At 38.1% G+C, this 16692-nt stretch overlaps 1 protein-coding gene across 1 annotated transcript in view; it reads left to right on the plus strand.

The window, feature by feature from the left end:
• Positions 1–16692, plus strand: part of NDST4 (N-deacetylase and N-sulfotransferase 4) — a 244223-nt gene that overhangs the window by 113904 nt on the left and 113627 nt on the right. The window contains exons 4-5 of the mRNA XM_056116854.1: positions 11077–11262; positions 13818–13946. Coding sequence (XP_055972829.1) covers positions 11077–11262; positions 13818–13946 — 315 coding nt within the window. The remainder of the gene's footprint in view (positions 1–11076; positions 11263–13817; positions 13947–16692) is intronic.

Consider the following 16692-nt stretch of genomic DNA (forward strand, 5'->3'; position numbering starts at 1 on the left):
TGGTTAATAAAAAGGGGGGACTGAACTGTTAGAAGGGTAGCGATTTTGAAATGAGAACTTTATTGGTACTTTGATTTCCAAATAGGATACCACTTTATCATTCTGATTAATTTAAACAGAATATTTTGGTATGAACTTAGTGTGAAATGTTAAGAAATCTACATTAAAACATGTGTAAATATACCTTCATCATTTCTAAATACAATTTAATCATCTTTATGAGTAGTTACTAAAATAATTATGTTACTTGTTTTCTGAAAGTAAGATACTATTTAATAGCAAACTTAATTTAAGTGAAACTTAACCTGTTTCATATGGTAACAAAATTTCCACAAATTTAAATAATCATAGATATTAATATTTAAACTCTTGGGCAAAGTACAAGATGTCACAATAGGGCAAAATGCAATAAAACTTTTGTGCATCCAGTTGAGGGAGGAATTGACAAGCAGAGTAAAGACTCATGCCTACAACCAATGTTTAAAGTATTTTCCTAAAAATACATTAAGCTTACATTAAGAGGAAACCAGTTACTCCTAAGGGAAATTTCAGCTTGACTCAGAAATAATATTAGAAATATATTCCATTGCTCAGAGAAAGTAATAGTTTATGCAAATCTATTTCTGGAAAATGATGTGCTCAAATTACTGATTCCAGCCCATCAGCTTCATGTTGGTAAAAAAAAAAAATTCAAAATCTTTGGGAATGTGCTCAAAATCAGAAAATGAAGGTGCATAACCTAGTCAGCTGCATAAAGGTCAAGTTGCTCTTCTCAGCATTTCTCTCTCTCTCTCTCTCTCTCACACACACACACACACACACACACACACACACACACACACACATATACACACCTATTCATCCCATTTCATCCAGAGATTCTCTATCCCATAAACATGGGTGATAAGGTAGAAGAGTTAAAGACCTAAACTAATGTGTGCTGAGCATAAAGAATATGAAGGGGCTGGTGATAAGGTAAATAAAGTATATTGACTTGAGATAGCACTTGCAAATTTACATATCATGGAAAATGGGCTGATTGGATTAGATGCAGTCATTTGGGGCGACATCTTGCATGTTTGTGCTTCTGGTAACTACAGGAGAGATAGAATAAAGAGATGGATGATATCCTTCCTTTTTCTAGCTGACTCTTTTTTTTTTTTGATAAATTTTAAAGACTTTATAAAGAAAAAAATTCTTCTAGGAATACAGACTGATTAATGTTTTTAAGCCCATATATCAAAAGGGAATTTAATGAATTTTATTTAATATCTAATTTTTATTTTTTAAATGTAACCATTTTATTATATTCTTAAATAGTTGCTGACTCTTAATGCACTTATGAACGATGCATGACCCCTAAGCACTACTAGGGCAACATGGTGGCCCCCTACACCAGTGGTCTGTCATTCAGCCAATGTGCTGACCCATCCAATACAAACATCTGGGTCAAGTATCTCTGGGAGTGGCTTCTGATTGCCCTGACCACTATTTAGGAGATCCTAAAAATAAAAAATTGTTATTTTGGTTTGGAAGCCACACTTGGCTGTTATTCGGGCTTACTCCTGGCTCTGTGATCAGGGATCACTTCTGGCAGGGGTTGGGGGACCATATGAGATGCCAGACATTGAACCCAGGTCACCCAAGTACACAGCAAGCACTGTACCCACTGTGATCTCTATCTCCAGCCCCCAGAAACAAAGTTAACTAACATAAATTACATCATTTATTCCAAACTGAAGAAACTCTGAATATTTATTTTCCACCTCTCTTGGTATCTAATTCAATCTCGATCTCTCTATGCAGCAAAGACAACCACAAAGAAAAAGGAATCAAATTGCTGTTCTGACATTTGCTCTGACATTCTGATACCACAACTTTCTAGCCCTCCCTCTTCTCATGTCTTTGTTCTTTAAGAACCAGTCTTGCCCTTGAATATTTTCTGAACTTGTCTACATTTCATTGTTAATCAAATTTCCATGGGATGCCTTATCCCTAATGAGATTCAGACTGACTGTGGTTGGAACAACATTAGACTATTCTCATTTTACACTCTTTGCAATAAACCTCACGTTATCCTATACAAAGTTCTTAATCTCTTCAAAATCCTAAATGATATTCACCTCGCGATATGCACCTCACCTTCTTCTCAGTTATGTTTCAATGTGCTTCTCTGTAAAAGCATAGTCAATGGGATGATGCCCTTTGGAATCATTCCATAAATAACCATAAATAACATATGGCTACTTGCAGCAACATGAACTCTTGACATAATCGTTTGCTATGCCCCTTTACTTACTTTGTCACCAAACAAATGATCCATTTTTCTCAAAGATGAAAGTGTTTTCAACTTAGAACAATGTATGTACAATTTGCTCTGCTTGGAATAATCTACCCCAAATTATCAGTATCAGTTCGTCCACAGCTTCAGCACGTGACTGCAGGCATCGCCATCTCTACAAGACCCATAGCAAATACTTTATTTTTGTGGCTCATACCTCTTCATTTCTTTTTCTTTACCCACTTCTGTTTTTCTCCATCACTCTTAACACCTCGAAATACATTACCTAGTTTACTTACGTATGCAATCTTGTTTTTACCCACTCTGAGTTTATAATATAAGCTCCTTAACAACAGGGATTTCTGTATGTTTTAGTCACTGTTGTATATCACTCTCATTAGGACATGGATATAGTAGGTGCCAAGAATATCTGTAGCACTGTAGCACTATCCTCCTGTTGTTCATCGATTTGCTCAAGTGGGCACCACAAACGTCTCCATTGTGAGACTTCTTGTTACTGTTTTTGGCATATAGAATACGTCAAGGAGAACTTGCCATTGCTGTGTGGGCAGAATACTCTCGGTAACTTGCCAGGCTCTCCAAAAGGGGTGGAGGAATCGAACTCAGATCAGCCACTTGCAAAGCAAACTCCCTACCCGCTATGCTATCACTCTGGCCAAGACTATCAGAGGTACATAATAATTTTTTACTGAATGAATTAAATTAATGAATCATAATAAGATGAACATTTTGACTGGACAGCAAATATTTTTGGTGGCAATATGTTAGCAATACAGGAACCTAAGTAGCCACCTATTAAACAGCATGTATAGACATATTCATTTTGTTCTGTTCATTCCCTCTTCATAGCAAACTTGTCATTCAGAAGGGTCAAGAATATTAAAGGAATGTGTCTCAATTGCCCAAAATAGCTCTACTTAGGACTGGAAAGTTCAACCGCATCGAAGCAGCACCATTGCTGTGCTATTTCTTTTTCAAAAGAAAAATCCATTTGTAACACAGAGCTCTCCAGAGATTTGTCACCATTTACTAGGCTGCAGTCCAAAAAGTGTCAAGACTGACCCAGCCAATTTCTTAGGTCACACAGTCATTGCTTTTATCACTTATGAAAACAGAAAGCGATTTCAGTTCCTAAAACACAGTGGAAAATCAATGATCCTAGGATCATCCTCCAAGTTGACAATATGATTCCAAGTTCCCATTAAAAGGAAAAATAGATAATGACTTCTATGTTATTTACCAAAATGTCTCCTTCTAGTTGTATATTTAGGAAGACAAATCAATATTTAAAGATCAGACAACTGTTTAGTACATCATCTTTTTTTTCCAGTAATTCAGCTAAGTAATGTATCATTTATTTTCTATTTATAGCAATTTGTGTATAGCACAGCGGTAGGTATTTGCCTTGCACGCAGCCAACATGGCCGACCTGAGTTCGATTCCTCCGCCCCTCTCGGAGAGCCCGGCAAGCTACCGAGAGTATCTCGCCCGCACAGCAGAGCCTGGCAAGCGACCCGTGATGTATTTGATATGCCAAACACAGTAACAACAAAGTCTCCAATGGAGACGTTACTGGGCCCGCTCGAGCAAATCAATGATCAACAGGAGGGCCTTTACTTTACTTACTTTACTTTGTGTAAATTTATTGAATAAAATTTTCTTCAATTATTTTTGTAAGATTTTTATTAAACATCAACAACAGAGCAGGCACATTGCTAACTAATGGGAATATAATATCTTCCTTAAGTGTTGGCCTCACAAGTAATATCTCCTGTAGTGTTAACATATGATCATAATAAGAAAGGCAGCACAAGAACAGACAAATAAGTAAAGAAACTATGGCACGTCTACACAATGAAATACTATACATCTGTTAGGAAAAATGCAGTCATGAAATTTGTCTATAAATGGATGGACATAGTGAGTATCATGCTGAGTGAAAAAAGCTAGGAGAGGGACAGATATAGAATGGCTGCATTCATTTGTGGGATGTAAAATATTATTTATTAAAAGAGTAATATCCATGGCCAGGGAAAATGGGGGTTAGGAGGACTGGTCAATGGTTGGATCTAACCACTAGTGTTTGAGAGGCTGAGGGTAGGTAAGATAGAGAAGAGACCAGTGTGACAATAACAGCTGGGAATGATCACCCTGGACAAGATTTGAGGGTTAAAATTAGGTAAGGGATATTCTTAAGAACCTTTTAGTATCAATATTGCAAACCACAATGCCCAAAAGGAGAGAGAGAGAAACAGAGAGAGAAAGAGAGAGAGAGAGACAGAGAGAGAGAGAGAGAGAGAGAGACTTAAGAAAATCACCTTCCATACAGTTAGGTAGGGGTGGAATTTGGGGGTGATGGGAGGGAACCTGTGGACACTGGTACTGGAAAATGTACACTGGTGTAGGAATGGGTGTTGGAATACTGTATAACTGAAATCTAATCATGAACAGCTTTCTAAGAGTCTCCCTCACAGTGATTCAATTAAAAGGTTAAAACAATAAGAAGGACAACATCATTTGTCTTGCTTTTATCTTCTCTGTTTCAAGACTTTCCTCCATTCTTCAGGCTTCTACAAACTCTTCATGGGCAATCGGGGCATGGTTGTTGTACATCCATGAACACAATTATTTCCAGCTTCCATATTTCCATATTTCTCCTTTCCGCCTTGTGTTCCTTATGCTTTGTAACATATATATATATATATATATATATATATATATATATATATGAAAAACTGATTTACCAGCATGTAGCACTGTAGCACAGTCCTCCCTTGTTCATTGATTTGCTTGAGCGGGCACCAGTAATGTCTCCATTGTGAGACTTGCTGTTACTGTTTTTGGCATTTCGAATACGTCATGGGTAGCTTGCCAGGCTCTGCCATGTGGGCAGGATATTCTCAGTATCTTGCCAGCTCTCCGAGAGGGGTGGAAGAATCGAACCTGGGTCGGCTGCATACAAGGCAAACTCCCTACCCACTATCACTCCAACCTGATTTACCAGCATCTATCACTTAATTAGCTGAGGGCTGCGGCGCATGTCTGGCATGTACAGTTTCTGCTGGGGAATCTCTGTCCACTCTCCCCCAAAAAGAAATATAAAAATGAAACCAAACAAAATTTGATAAAATAATTGCGGTAGGAGCTGTAGTATAAGTAAGATATAGGGGGAATTTGAGTACATCCTGGAATTAATGTTTCCTTAGATTAGAATCATTTTGGGGTAGACAGTGAAATCCCAAGCTTTGAAAGACAACACTTGGACAGTTGCTTTACACTTTGATTGGAGGCATGAAATAATACAAAATGACCTTGCTTTGGTTTACACAAGATTACTTTACATAATAACAGTTAAGATGACCATTTCCTCCCTCTGAGATCTTATAAGAATACTCCAATGACCAAACTCCCTGAAAGCAAGTGAGCAGGGATGTTCACTGAAGTTGCATTCTGAGCCCTATAGAATAGCAGGATGGAGAAATTAGTCGTATTAGAAAGCCAGTACTATTTCAGAGTAGCCTTTCATTGGAGGAAGAATCATTAGTGTTCATAGCCATGCTTATAAAGAGCTTAGATCTTACTGTAGTGAATAGTATTTTCCTAAGTAGTAATAAAACACGCAGAAGATATAAAGTTTTCGGTTTCTAGCTGAATTTCTTAATTTCTTAGGTTTCTTTGGTGGTGGTAGGGTGGGTGAATATCGACTGTGCTAAGACTATATTTGGCAGTTGTAGGGAGCAGGGGCATTGTAGACAGAATTCAGAGCTTCATGCATATGCTCCAGACATTGAACTGTCTCAAGGCCTCAGAATTTTTTTTGTTTTGACTTCGCATCTGTAAAGACAAAGTTCTTTAGATGATGATTTTCAGTCTCCACATGTGTTGTTTTGTTTTTGAAATAGTTTTCTCTATGACGCTAGATATTGACTGCTTAAAAGATCAAGCATTCAGAGATCTGATATGATAGGCTTGATAACTAGGTATTTTTCAGATATCATGGAATTTTCTGGAAGAAATTTGAGGCACTTATTTTGCTGCCTCCATCTTTCTAGTATAAACCACTGATCTGTCCACTGAAACTCTTAAGCCTTTTATGCTTATTCGAAAAGGACAAAGATCATCCATATTGGTCAAGCTTGCATGCTGGAAACAAGCCATTGGGAGTTATTTTAAACAGGGAGAGTTTTAAACTCAGCAACTTAAGTGCTTCCAAACACTTGAGAAGGGCTGAGAGAGCAGATTCGAGTCAGTTCTTCCCTTCAGCGGCCCACAGAGCCAGAGAGTCCTGACTCCCTTAGGGAATGGCCTACGGAAGCTACCACTGGAGTTCAGGCAAAACAATCAGTCTCACAGCTACTGTGAAAGGGGGCACCAAAGATTGCTTCAGAAAAGCCTCCTGTTTCCAAGATCATAATTATATGCCAGTGACAGGCAACAGGAGATGCCAAGCCTTAGCAACTGCCACCAACTGCCCTCTGAAATCTTTTTTGGGGATTTCTAGTGCATGGACAGGATTGCTGCATAGGACTTTGGGAAATATGGGGGCCTTGATTGATAACTTCTCCAAGTAACGTAGATAAGGATTAGAAGTGAGCAATCCCTATCCATTAAAATTTTCCATTTTCATAAAGTACTTCCAGTCATTTCCTGAGAGGGTTGAAACAACATAGTCCAAATGCAAATGCAAAAATCTATAAATGCCAGTTCATAGTTTTGTATCATGAGAATTCTGACACTGGTTACTAGGAGCAAAAATTTTTCTCTCTAGCGAGCCTCAGTTTTTATTTTTGGTGATAGTAGCCAGGCCACCTCAGAAAGTAGCCAGAAGAATCACAGTAATTAAGAAAGTAAAAACACTTTTACATATCAGACCCACATTAACTGTAAGAAGATCCGATCATTAAGAATAACCAAAGAAAAATTAAACAGAATGTCAGCTACTATTAATGCTCTAATGTTAAATATGTTATATTTGTTATTCTATTCTATAATATAATGTTATTCTATTCTTTTGTTTTATTCTTTGGACCACACCTGGCAGTGCTCAGCATTTATTCCTGACTCTCAACCCAGGGCTCACGCCTGGCAGGAATCAGGGAACAGTATGAGGAGACAAGGATGGAACCGTTTGGTTGTGTGCAAGATGATTATACTTGCTGTACTATCTCCTCAACTCCGCTTGATTTTGTATTTTAAAAAACAGTAGCACTGTAGCACCGTCCTCCCGTTGTTCATCGATTTGCTCGAGTGGGCCCAGTAATATCTCCATTTTGATACTTGTTGTTACTGTGTTTGGCATATCGAATACACCATGGGTAGCTTGCCAGGCTTTGCCATGCGGGCGAGATACTCTCGGTAGCTTGCCGGGTTCTACGAGAGGGGCGGAGGAATCAAACTCGGGTCGGCCATGCCAGTCACGTGCAAGGCAAACACCCTACCGCTGTGCTATGGAAATGATAGCACAGCGGTAGGGTGTTTGCCTTGCAAGCCGCTGGTCCGGCTGAGCAGGGTTCGATTCCTCCACCCCTCTCAGAGAGCCCAGCAAGCTATGGAGAGTATTTCGCCCGCAGTGCAAAGTCTGGCAAGTTACCTGTGATGTATTCAATATGCCAAACACAGTAACAACAAGTCTTACAATGGAGATGTTACTGGGCCCGCTCAAGCAAATCGATGAACAAGAGGACAGTGCTACAGTGCTATTGTACTAATAAGGCGAAATACAGTTTAAATGTATATGTCTATATATACTGTTACATTTATTTATAAAGCATTGAAAAACAGTACCCCTTTTAAAAGTATATTCTAATATACTACACATGACTTCATTTCTCAGTTCAATAGGAATTTTATCCTATCTGAGAGAAATACAACACTTTAAACTCCCCTGTCAATATTTGACGTAACACATAGTATTATAATACTATAATTCCTAGATCCTGTAGGACACTGTTTTAATAAGTTAAAGCCATGTTTAAATTAGTTGATTCTGTCAGCTATGACACTTTTATAGCTTCAAGTACTTCTTTATATTCACAAGGAGCATGCCTTTCAGATTTTGTATTTTTTTTTTTGATCATTGGAAATGTGATATGTATTTTGCTTTTTAACTGACCAAATCTCTCATTAAAGGTAGGGTTTAAACCCTGGAAGGTAAAGAATTGAGGTTTCTAGTTCAGAAATTCCCTTGATAACAGGAAAAGAATTTCTAGGGCAATGACTTTTCATTTTCTGATATCATTTAGACTGAAAAAATATAAACTCATAATTATCTAGTATTATTTACTATTTTGATTGAGATCCCACTGCCAGTGTGATAAGATGACCTTATGAAAAGTATAACATTGAGCCCCCAGAAATCAATAAATATAATAAAATCCTCTTACAGTCCCTTCCTTCCTACTCACTAAATCAATTGCTTTTTACCTTCTGCTTTCTCATGAAAGTTCTACAATTCATTTTACTACCTGTCAAAAATGAAATGTCTATTTTTTTCCTGTAGAGATACAGTTGTTTGGATTTTCAATTCCCTCCACAATTTTATTTTTATCTCTTTGTTTCTCAGATATTCTCTTGTTTATCTAGGAGTTTTGATACCAGATTTGGAATAACATAGTATACGGTGTTAGAAAACATGGAGTAATAAGGTGATTAGTGCAGCCTATTTGACTCATACACTTGATTTTATCACTCTTCAAATAGAGGAATGAGATGCTTCCCAAACTCAATATTTAGCATTTGAAAATCTCCCGTTTTGTAAATCAGGAGTACTTCTCTAAGCCAAAGTTACAGAAATTCAACATGCCAGAGGTGTTTGAACATACTTCACCCTGCATTCCTCTCATTAGGAAGTTTATCTATGTTCCAGACTCAGTCTAAGAACATTTGCAACGTTTTACTGGGCAACGTGGAAATAAGCAGAGAGAACAAAGACTTTCCCCAAGAATTGTCTGTTGGTGATGGATCAGGATTACAGTAGCATCCAGTCCCCTTGGACAACTCCCAAGTAGTTCTTTTACTAGTCTTTTCTAGCTTTGTACTGAAAAAATCAAGCTTCTGAAAGAAATATTTTTGCTTCTGCACATTCCAAGAAATGATTTTTTTCTCTAGACCTCACACAAGCCTTCAGCTCATTTTATGCCATTGATTTCATAATTCAGTCTTTCTACAGAGTCATTTATTGTAATAGATGTTAGAAAACATAGAGTCTTAGTGAAAGAAAGGTGAATTTGGCTATACGGTGAGGGTCATTCTCATGAAAGGAAGAATGATGGAGGCTTGCAAAATATTATGGACTCATCTTCTGCGCTGAGTGGCATATGACTTAGGTGTTATAGATATGCAATCTGTTTGCCGCTTGCTTATTATGCCAGACTGAATTCTTTTCCTAAGCTGCATGCTATGCAATATAAAATATAAATGGCAATTGTCAAGTCAACACTTTTGTGTTCTGTTTATTGATTCAATCAGCTTTCATATATGACTGTATATTGTCATTTATAACCTCAATTGATGAGATTCAATCCTACAAGGTGTATTTATAATGGAGATAAGCATTTAAAGTGAGAAATATAAAGAAAACTGCAGATCCGTATCATGCACCTCACACTATAATACCATTCTTCGACAATTCTTTTCATTTTCTTCTTCTAAATTTATATGTTTTCCTTTAGAGTTGACTGTTTACTCAAGGCAAGCTCTCGAACTAAAGTGTATGCCTTATAAAAATAAATTGAATGGCTAAGGTTCAAAACCAAGAGAAAAACCTTAATCTTCACTTCTACACCCAAATCTTCACCCTAATCTTTACCTTCTATAACCCAAATGTCACTGGATCTTGTACGGCAGTTTATCCCCTGGTTTTAACCCAGCCACCAGTAATCTAGTTTAGGTGCCTCTCGTTCCTCTAAGCTGCTTATTTGTAATGACTACCGTAATGCACAGTTTTCCCACATCCCTCCTTAGTAGACTGTCACTAGATCTCTCTTCCTAAAATAGAGTATGGCCCTGCATGGTCAGAAATCTTCCTTGCCTTCCTTATTCATATTGAATAGTTCCAAGTCCCTTCGTTATCAGAGAAAGCTCACTACTTTATCATTCAGATTTACCTTTCTGGTTCACTTGAACACTACACAGATGTGCACACACACACACACACACACACACACGCATGCACGTGCGCACACACGCACACGTGCGCACACTGTGTCTGTCCATCTGTAGGCCTTTGTTTAAGTGACATTTTATTCTGTCTGAGCAAAGACCACATCCTCATTCTGTCCTTCCCGAAGACTGTTTTTCATTAAAAATTCGAAACCAATCTCACCCACATACCACATGCCCAAGTATTTACTATGCATATCACAGCATCCGAACTGAATGATGAGCTGTTGCAACACAATTTTTCAACGCTGTTTTATTTTATTTTCATATATATATTTCTTATATGCTGCATCAAATTGGATTGGAGCAATAGTACAGCAGGTTGGACTTTTGCCTTTCACGTGGCTGACCTGGGTTCAATTCCTCTATCCCTCTCAGAGAGCCTGGCAAGCTACAGAGAGTATCCCTGTGGCATATTCAATATGCCAAAAACAGTAACAACAAGTCTCACAATAGGAGACGATACTGGTGCCCACTCGAGCAAATCGATAAACAATGGGACGACAGTGCTACAGTGCATCGAATTCTGCATGTCCTGAGTAAAGTTGTGGAAATATTCTTAGCTGCACTGAGTTGATCCTACTTCCTGTGACATTGTTCTGGCTTTCTTTTAGGAACATGGCATACCCACCAACCTGGGCTATGCAGTGGCACCACATCACTCTGGGGTCTACCCGGTTCACCTTCAGTTGTATGCAGCTTGGAAGAAGGTCTGGGGTATTCAGGTCACCAGCACGGAAGAATATCCTCATTTGAAACCTGCGCGGTACAGAAAAGGCTTCATTCACAATAGCATCATGGTAAGCATTGGCTGCCCTGTGCATCGTGGGATCATTATAACTTACTACTCAGAAAGATGAGATAAAAATCTCAAACCTCTAGTGCATTTTTTGTTTGTTTGGGTTTGGTTTGATGACCACCCTGCTTACCTCTGGCTCTGAGCTCAGGGATCACTTTTGTGGAGACTCGGCGGACTATATAAGGTGGTGGGAATTGAAACTGGGTTGGTGGCATGTAAGGGGAGCCCCCCTCCTGCTGTGTCATTTCTCCAAGCCTCAAACTCTAGTGCATTTTGAGACTGACTTGTCAACATTAACATATTGTTTGGTTATTGATTAACCTTAAAAGCTAGAGTAGCTTCAGATCACATATTCTGCTTCAAATATTAAAAATGATTTCATACAAAGCATTTATGTCATTTCTGGATTGAAGCTGTATCTTAGGATCTTACATCTTGGAAGAGTTTCTCTGTGTCTGTTTGTTTACATGGTGTCATTGCATTTCAGGCAAAATTCCAGTCAATCAATCAAGAAAATATTTCTCAAACCTCTGGATTATCAACAGAATCAAACAAAAAGCTCCTGAGAGCTCAGCTTCCCCATTCACTTTTTCTTTTTTTGGGGGGGAGACACTCTAAGATACTAAAACTACCTTAAGATACTAGGTTGTGGGTTTTTTTTAATTGCTCTTTTCCTTACATACTTCTAAAACAGTTATACAATATATTTTTAGGTAGACTAATTAAAAAGTACTCTGATGTATCAGTTGCTACAAAAAGACAATGAGATATAATGGATTTTATATAGCAACTTATAACTCTTTATTAAAATAAGAAAAATGGTATCATTCACTTTTTAAAAAATAGCACATCTTAAAATGTTTATACACACTTCCAGCATATTCCTATCATCAGGTAATTCCATTACTGCAAGGGGTTAGAATCTTTTATCCTTCCTTTATGTATTTCTCTCTTAATATTTCATTAAGCATATTTTTGTTAGAATTATTTGTCTATCGACCCATCTATGTATTACCTGTCACTTTTTAAAGCCAAAGAAAAAGCATTATCATTTATACATGCTTAGTGAGAACCAGTACTCAATTCTTTAATTATAAAAACTTAATTATTTCATGCATTTCATTTTAACTTAGTATAAACTTACTTTAAAATATGAAGAAATATTATCTGATGTTGAAAAACTTTAGAGTTTAAAGGATCCACTAATAATGCAAGTAGGGATAGGTAAAAATAAAGGAAAATGTGATTTATAATCTCATGTAATTTAAAAAAAACTTGTTTCTTACTACCATTTTACATACTATGAAATTAAAGACTTCATTTTTAACCAATGTTAACGTACATTCATTTACCTTGAAATTAATATAAGCTATCACAAATACACATGAATAATAAAATTATAGCTACTATGTACAAATTGAGTGAATTTTTCCATTAGTAAATAATTACTTATTGAAAATAAGATTTGGGGATAAAACTTGCATATTTGTTTTCTTTCTTTTGAACATTTGGAGTTACAACAGAATTAACTACAAAGTATGCCAGAAGCAATCATTAGATGATGTGATTACTACTGTGATTAAAATTTAAATTCAGAATGTAATAAACAACAAAACAAAGTAGTGATGAAAACTGATCGTTTTGAATTCCAAGAACTAAGTACAACTTAATACTATATTTCACACACAAAAAGAGAAATGACTAATACTCTAGAATATGTAACCTGCTGAATTCTCTACTTTTTAATTAAATCATCCTTTAAAACATTTCTTAAACGTTTCTTAAACATTTAACACACTCGATGGCACAGTAGGTAGGGTGTTTGCCTGGCACATGGCCAACCCGGGTTTGATTCCTTCATCCCTCTCAGAGAGCCTGGCAAGCTACCAAGAGTATCCCCTCCCCCCCAACCGCAGAGCCTGGCAAGCTCCTGTGGTGTATTCGATATGCCAAAAACAGTAACAAGTCTCACAATGGAGACGTTACTGGAGCCTGCTCAAGCAAATTGATGAACCATGGGAAGACAGTGCAGTGCAGCTGGTGAGTAAGATTTATAGAACTGGGTGGTAATGTCATTTCTGGACTAAAACTATATCTTAGAATCCTACACCTCTAAAGGGTTCTCTGTGTCTGTTTCAGTGATTGAGTTTCAGGCAAAATGTGGGTATCTATATGTTCGTAACTTCGATCTGACAATACTCTATATATTTGCATGTTATCAACCGCAACTTTCCATGGCAATAACATTTTGATTTGAGAACTAATGTGCTCTAAAGGAGCAGGTAATTTGCAGGCTGTGTAGTCCAAAACTCTGGGGAACACATTTTTTGGGGGGGTGGGAATCACACCCTGAGATGCACAGGGTTACTCCTGGCTCGTGCACTCAGGAATTACTCCTGGCGGTGCTGGGGAAACCATATGGTATGCTGGGAATTGAACCCGGCCAAGCTTGTGCAAGGCAAATGCCCAACCCCACTGTGCTATCACTCCAGCCCCAACTCTGGGGAACTTTTAGAGAGGTCAAGTCAGTGCTTTGTTTTCCCTTCCTTTCCTCAGGTCCTCCCTCGACAGACCTGTGGGTTGTTCACCCACACTATTTTCTACAAAGAGTATCCTGGAGGACCCCAAGAACTAGATAAAAGTATCAGAGGAGGCGAACTTTTCCTTACCATCCTTCTGAATCCAGTAAGTATTCTGTTGATGCTTTTTTAAAATGAAAAAAATGGTATCAGCATTTTCCTACTATTTGTGTCATTTTCTCCTTAGTCAATTCTTTCACAAGATGAGTTGGTAAATTCAAACCCAAGTAGGATTTTGGATTTTGGAGAAGTTGGATCATGTCTCTAGGCTAGTCATATCCCCGATGATCTTCAATCCAGACAGACGGATTTGTTGGGAAGCATGTGTTGGTTATTACAACTGAATATACTAAGACATCTTGATGTTGGCTTCTTTTCTCGAAAGAAAGTAAATGCATGCTCATGTGCTGTTGATAAAGCCAAACATTAACAATCATCAGTGGTACCCAATTTCTTCATAAATTGAGTTTGCTCCTGGGTCAATAGGCACAACTTTTTTCCATCTCTAAAAATTATCATGATGAAAAACTATATTGAAAATATTTAGTTGTATTTTATTTTTGCATAGAAGAGTCAGCCGAGGCCTATTTTTAAAATCTTTACTAATGTTATTTGTAATTCAAGATAGAGAATATGTACCTTTAATTTTGTAAATTTTCTTTAATTTTGTTTTGTTTTGGTGCTGCCCCCAGCAATGCTCAGGGATTATTCCTGACTCTACACTCAAGGATCACTTCTGGCAAGCTTGGAGAACCATACGGGATGCTGGGGATCAAATCCAGGTTAATTATGTGCAAGGGAAGGAACCTACCCACTGTACTATGTCTCAACTTCTCAAAAGAAGCTGCCCTTTCATATCCCAGGACATACAAAGAATTTAAATAGTGGGTTGCATGTTATTCCCAACTTGTTTAAAGTGAGATAATTTGGGAACTGGACAGATAGTACAGTGGGTAAGGCACAGTGGGTAGATTTGGTCCAGGACACCCTGCATAGTCTCCTGAGACCCTTCAAGAGTGATCTACAAGCACAGTGCTAGGAGTAGGCCATAAGCACATGTAGCCCAAAAACCAAAAAGAAAATTAGACTATGTGCCAACAGTTTAAGTAAAGCCTGAAAGTGGTGAATGGAGAGAGGAAATGTCTCTGTTTGAAACACTGGAAGACAGGAGGGGTTCCTTTTTTCTCACAAAAGGGTCAGTCTTTCTATTCTATTTAGGTCTTCAACTGATGGAATGAGACCCACCCACATTGGGAGGGCATTCAGCTCTATCCTATTGGGCAATTTAAATGTTAGTCTCTTCTCATCACAGCTACACAGACACCCCTATTATGCCAAGACACAAAATAAACCATCAAATACTTAATGTGGGAAGCAAATAGGAAATGAATGTGTGAATGTGTGAATGTAATAAAACAGGGAACAGAAAGAGATCAGATAGGATGAATGAAGAAAAGAATATGTAAACTTGAAACTTCTGTTGCCCATGTGCCCTATTATGATCAGAGAGATCTCTCAGCATGAGATACCTATCTCACTGCTGTGGGTTAAACAAATGATGAAAATGGCCTAATAAATGGCTATTTCCTATTCGAGGGTTTCAGTAAGCTGTCAACAATTAAAACTTCATGAATAGAGAGGATTATAAAATGAAGTCAAAAGAGAAAATATTGTGTTTACCCCAAACTTGGCTGGAGCAATAGCACAGCGGTAGGACGTTTGCCTTACAAGCGGCCAACATGACCAGCCCGAGTTCGATTCCTCTGCCCCTCTCGGAGAGCCTGGCAAGCTACCGAGAGTATCTTACCCGCACGGCAGAGCCTGGCAAGCTACCCGTGGCATATTCTATATGCCAAACACAGTAACAACAAGTCTCATGACGGAGACGTTACTGGGCCCGCTCGAGCAAATCGATGAACAATGGGAGGACCGTGACCGTGACCCCAAACTTCTGTGATATATTATTTTTTATTCATCTTAATTTTTACTTCTTTGTTGAAGGGAATCTCCTTCACAAAAATCATGCTTTATAAAAGGCCTAAACAGTAAGTATGTGAAAGTGTTACTAATATGAGTGTATTAATAGGCTAACTTTAAAGAATATTTGTGTCCTAACAGTCTAGCTCTCAAAAGAGCATCTGTCATTGCATTGTTTTAGCTAGTGATCAAAGTCCTTAGAGGAAACATGTTTTGACACCCATGATATCTAACAGATAAAGTAGTCCCCCTACCTACTGTCGCAATTTACTCAGAATGAGTAAAAGTAATGTGTGTGAGGTCTACTAAATAGGATGATCACTTAGTATTGTCTTAGTAAAATAATTCAAGACCTGTCCTGTCACTGTCACTGTCCCTGTCATCCTGTTGTTTGTGACAATTGTTACTGTGTTTGGCATATCAAATACGTGACAGGTAGCCTGCCAGGCTTTGCCATGCGGTTGAGATACTCTCAGTAGCTTGCCGGGCTCTCCAAGAGGGGCAGAGGAATTGAACTTGGGTCGGCCATGTTGGCCGCTTGCAAGGCAAACACCTTATTGCTATGCTATTGCTCCAGCCCAAATCATTTTTCCATAATGTGAATTTTTTAATTTCACATCATAAAAATGCTATAGACATCATGTATTATGACATAGATTTCTATGTTGAGTTTTTAGGGCCCAGAGTGATAGTACAGCTGGTAGGATATTTGCTTTGCACCTTGCATGCGGCCGCCTAGGTCCAATCCCCGACATCCCATATGGTCTTTCAAGTACCACCAGGAGTAATTTCTGAGTGCAGAGCCACAAGTAACCCCTGAGCATTGCTGGGTGTGACCCAAAAGCAAATAGAAAAAAAAGTTGTCAGGTCTGCAG

Source organism: Sorex fumeus, unplaced genomic scaffold (assembly GCF_029834395.1).
Source record: "Sorex fumeus unplaced genomic scaffold, SorFum_2.1 ptg000033l, whole genome shotgun sequence".
In the NCBI taxonomy this organism is placed as follows: domain Eukaryota; kingdom Metazoa; phylum Chordata; class Mammalia; order Eulipotyphla; family Soricidae; genus Sorex; species Sorex fumeus.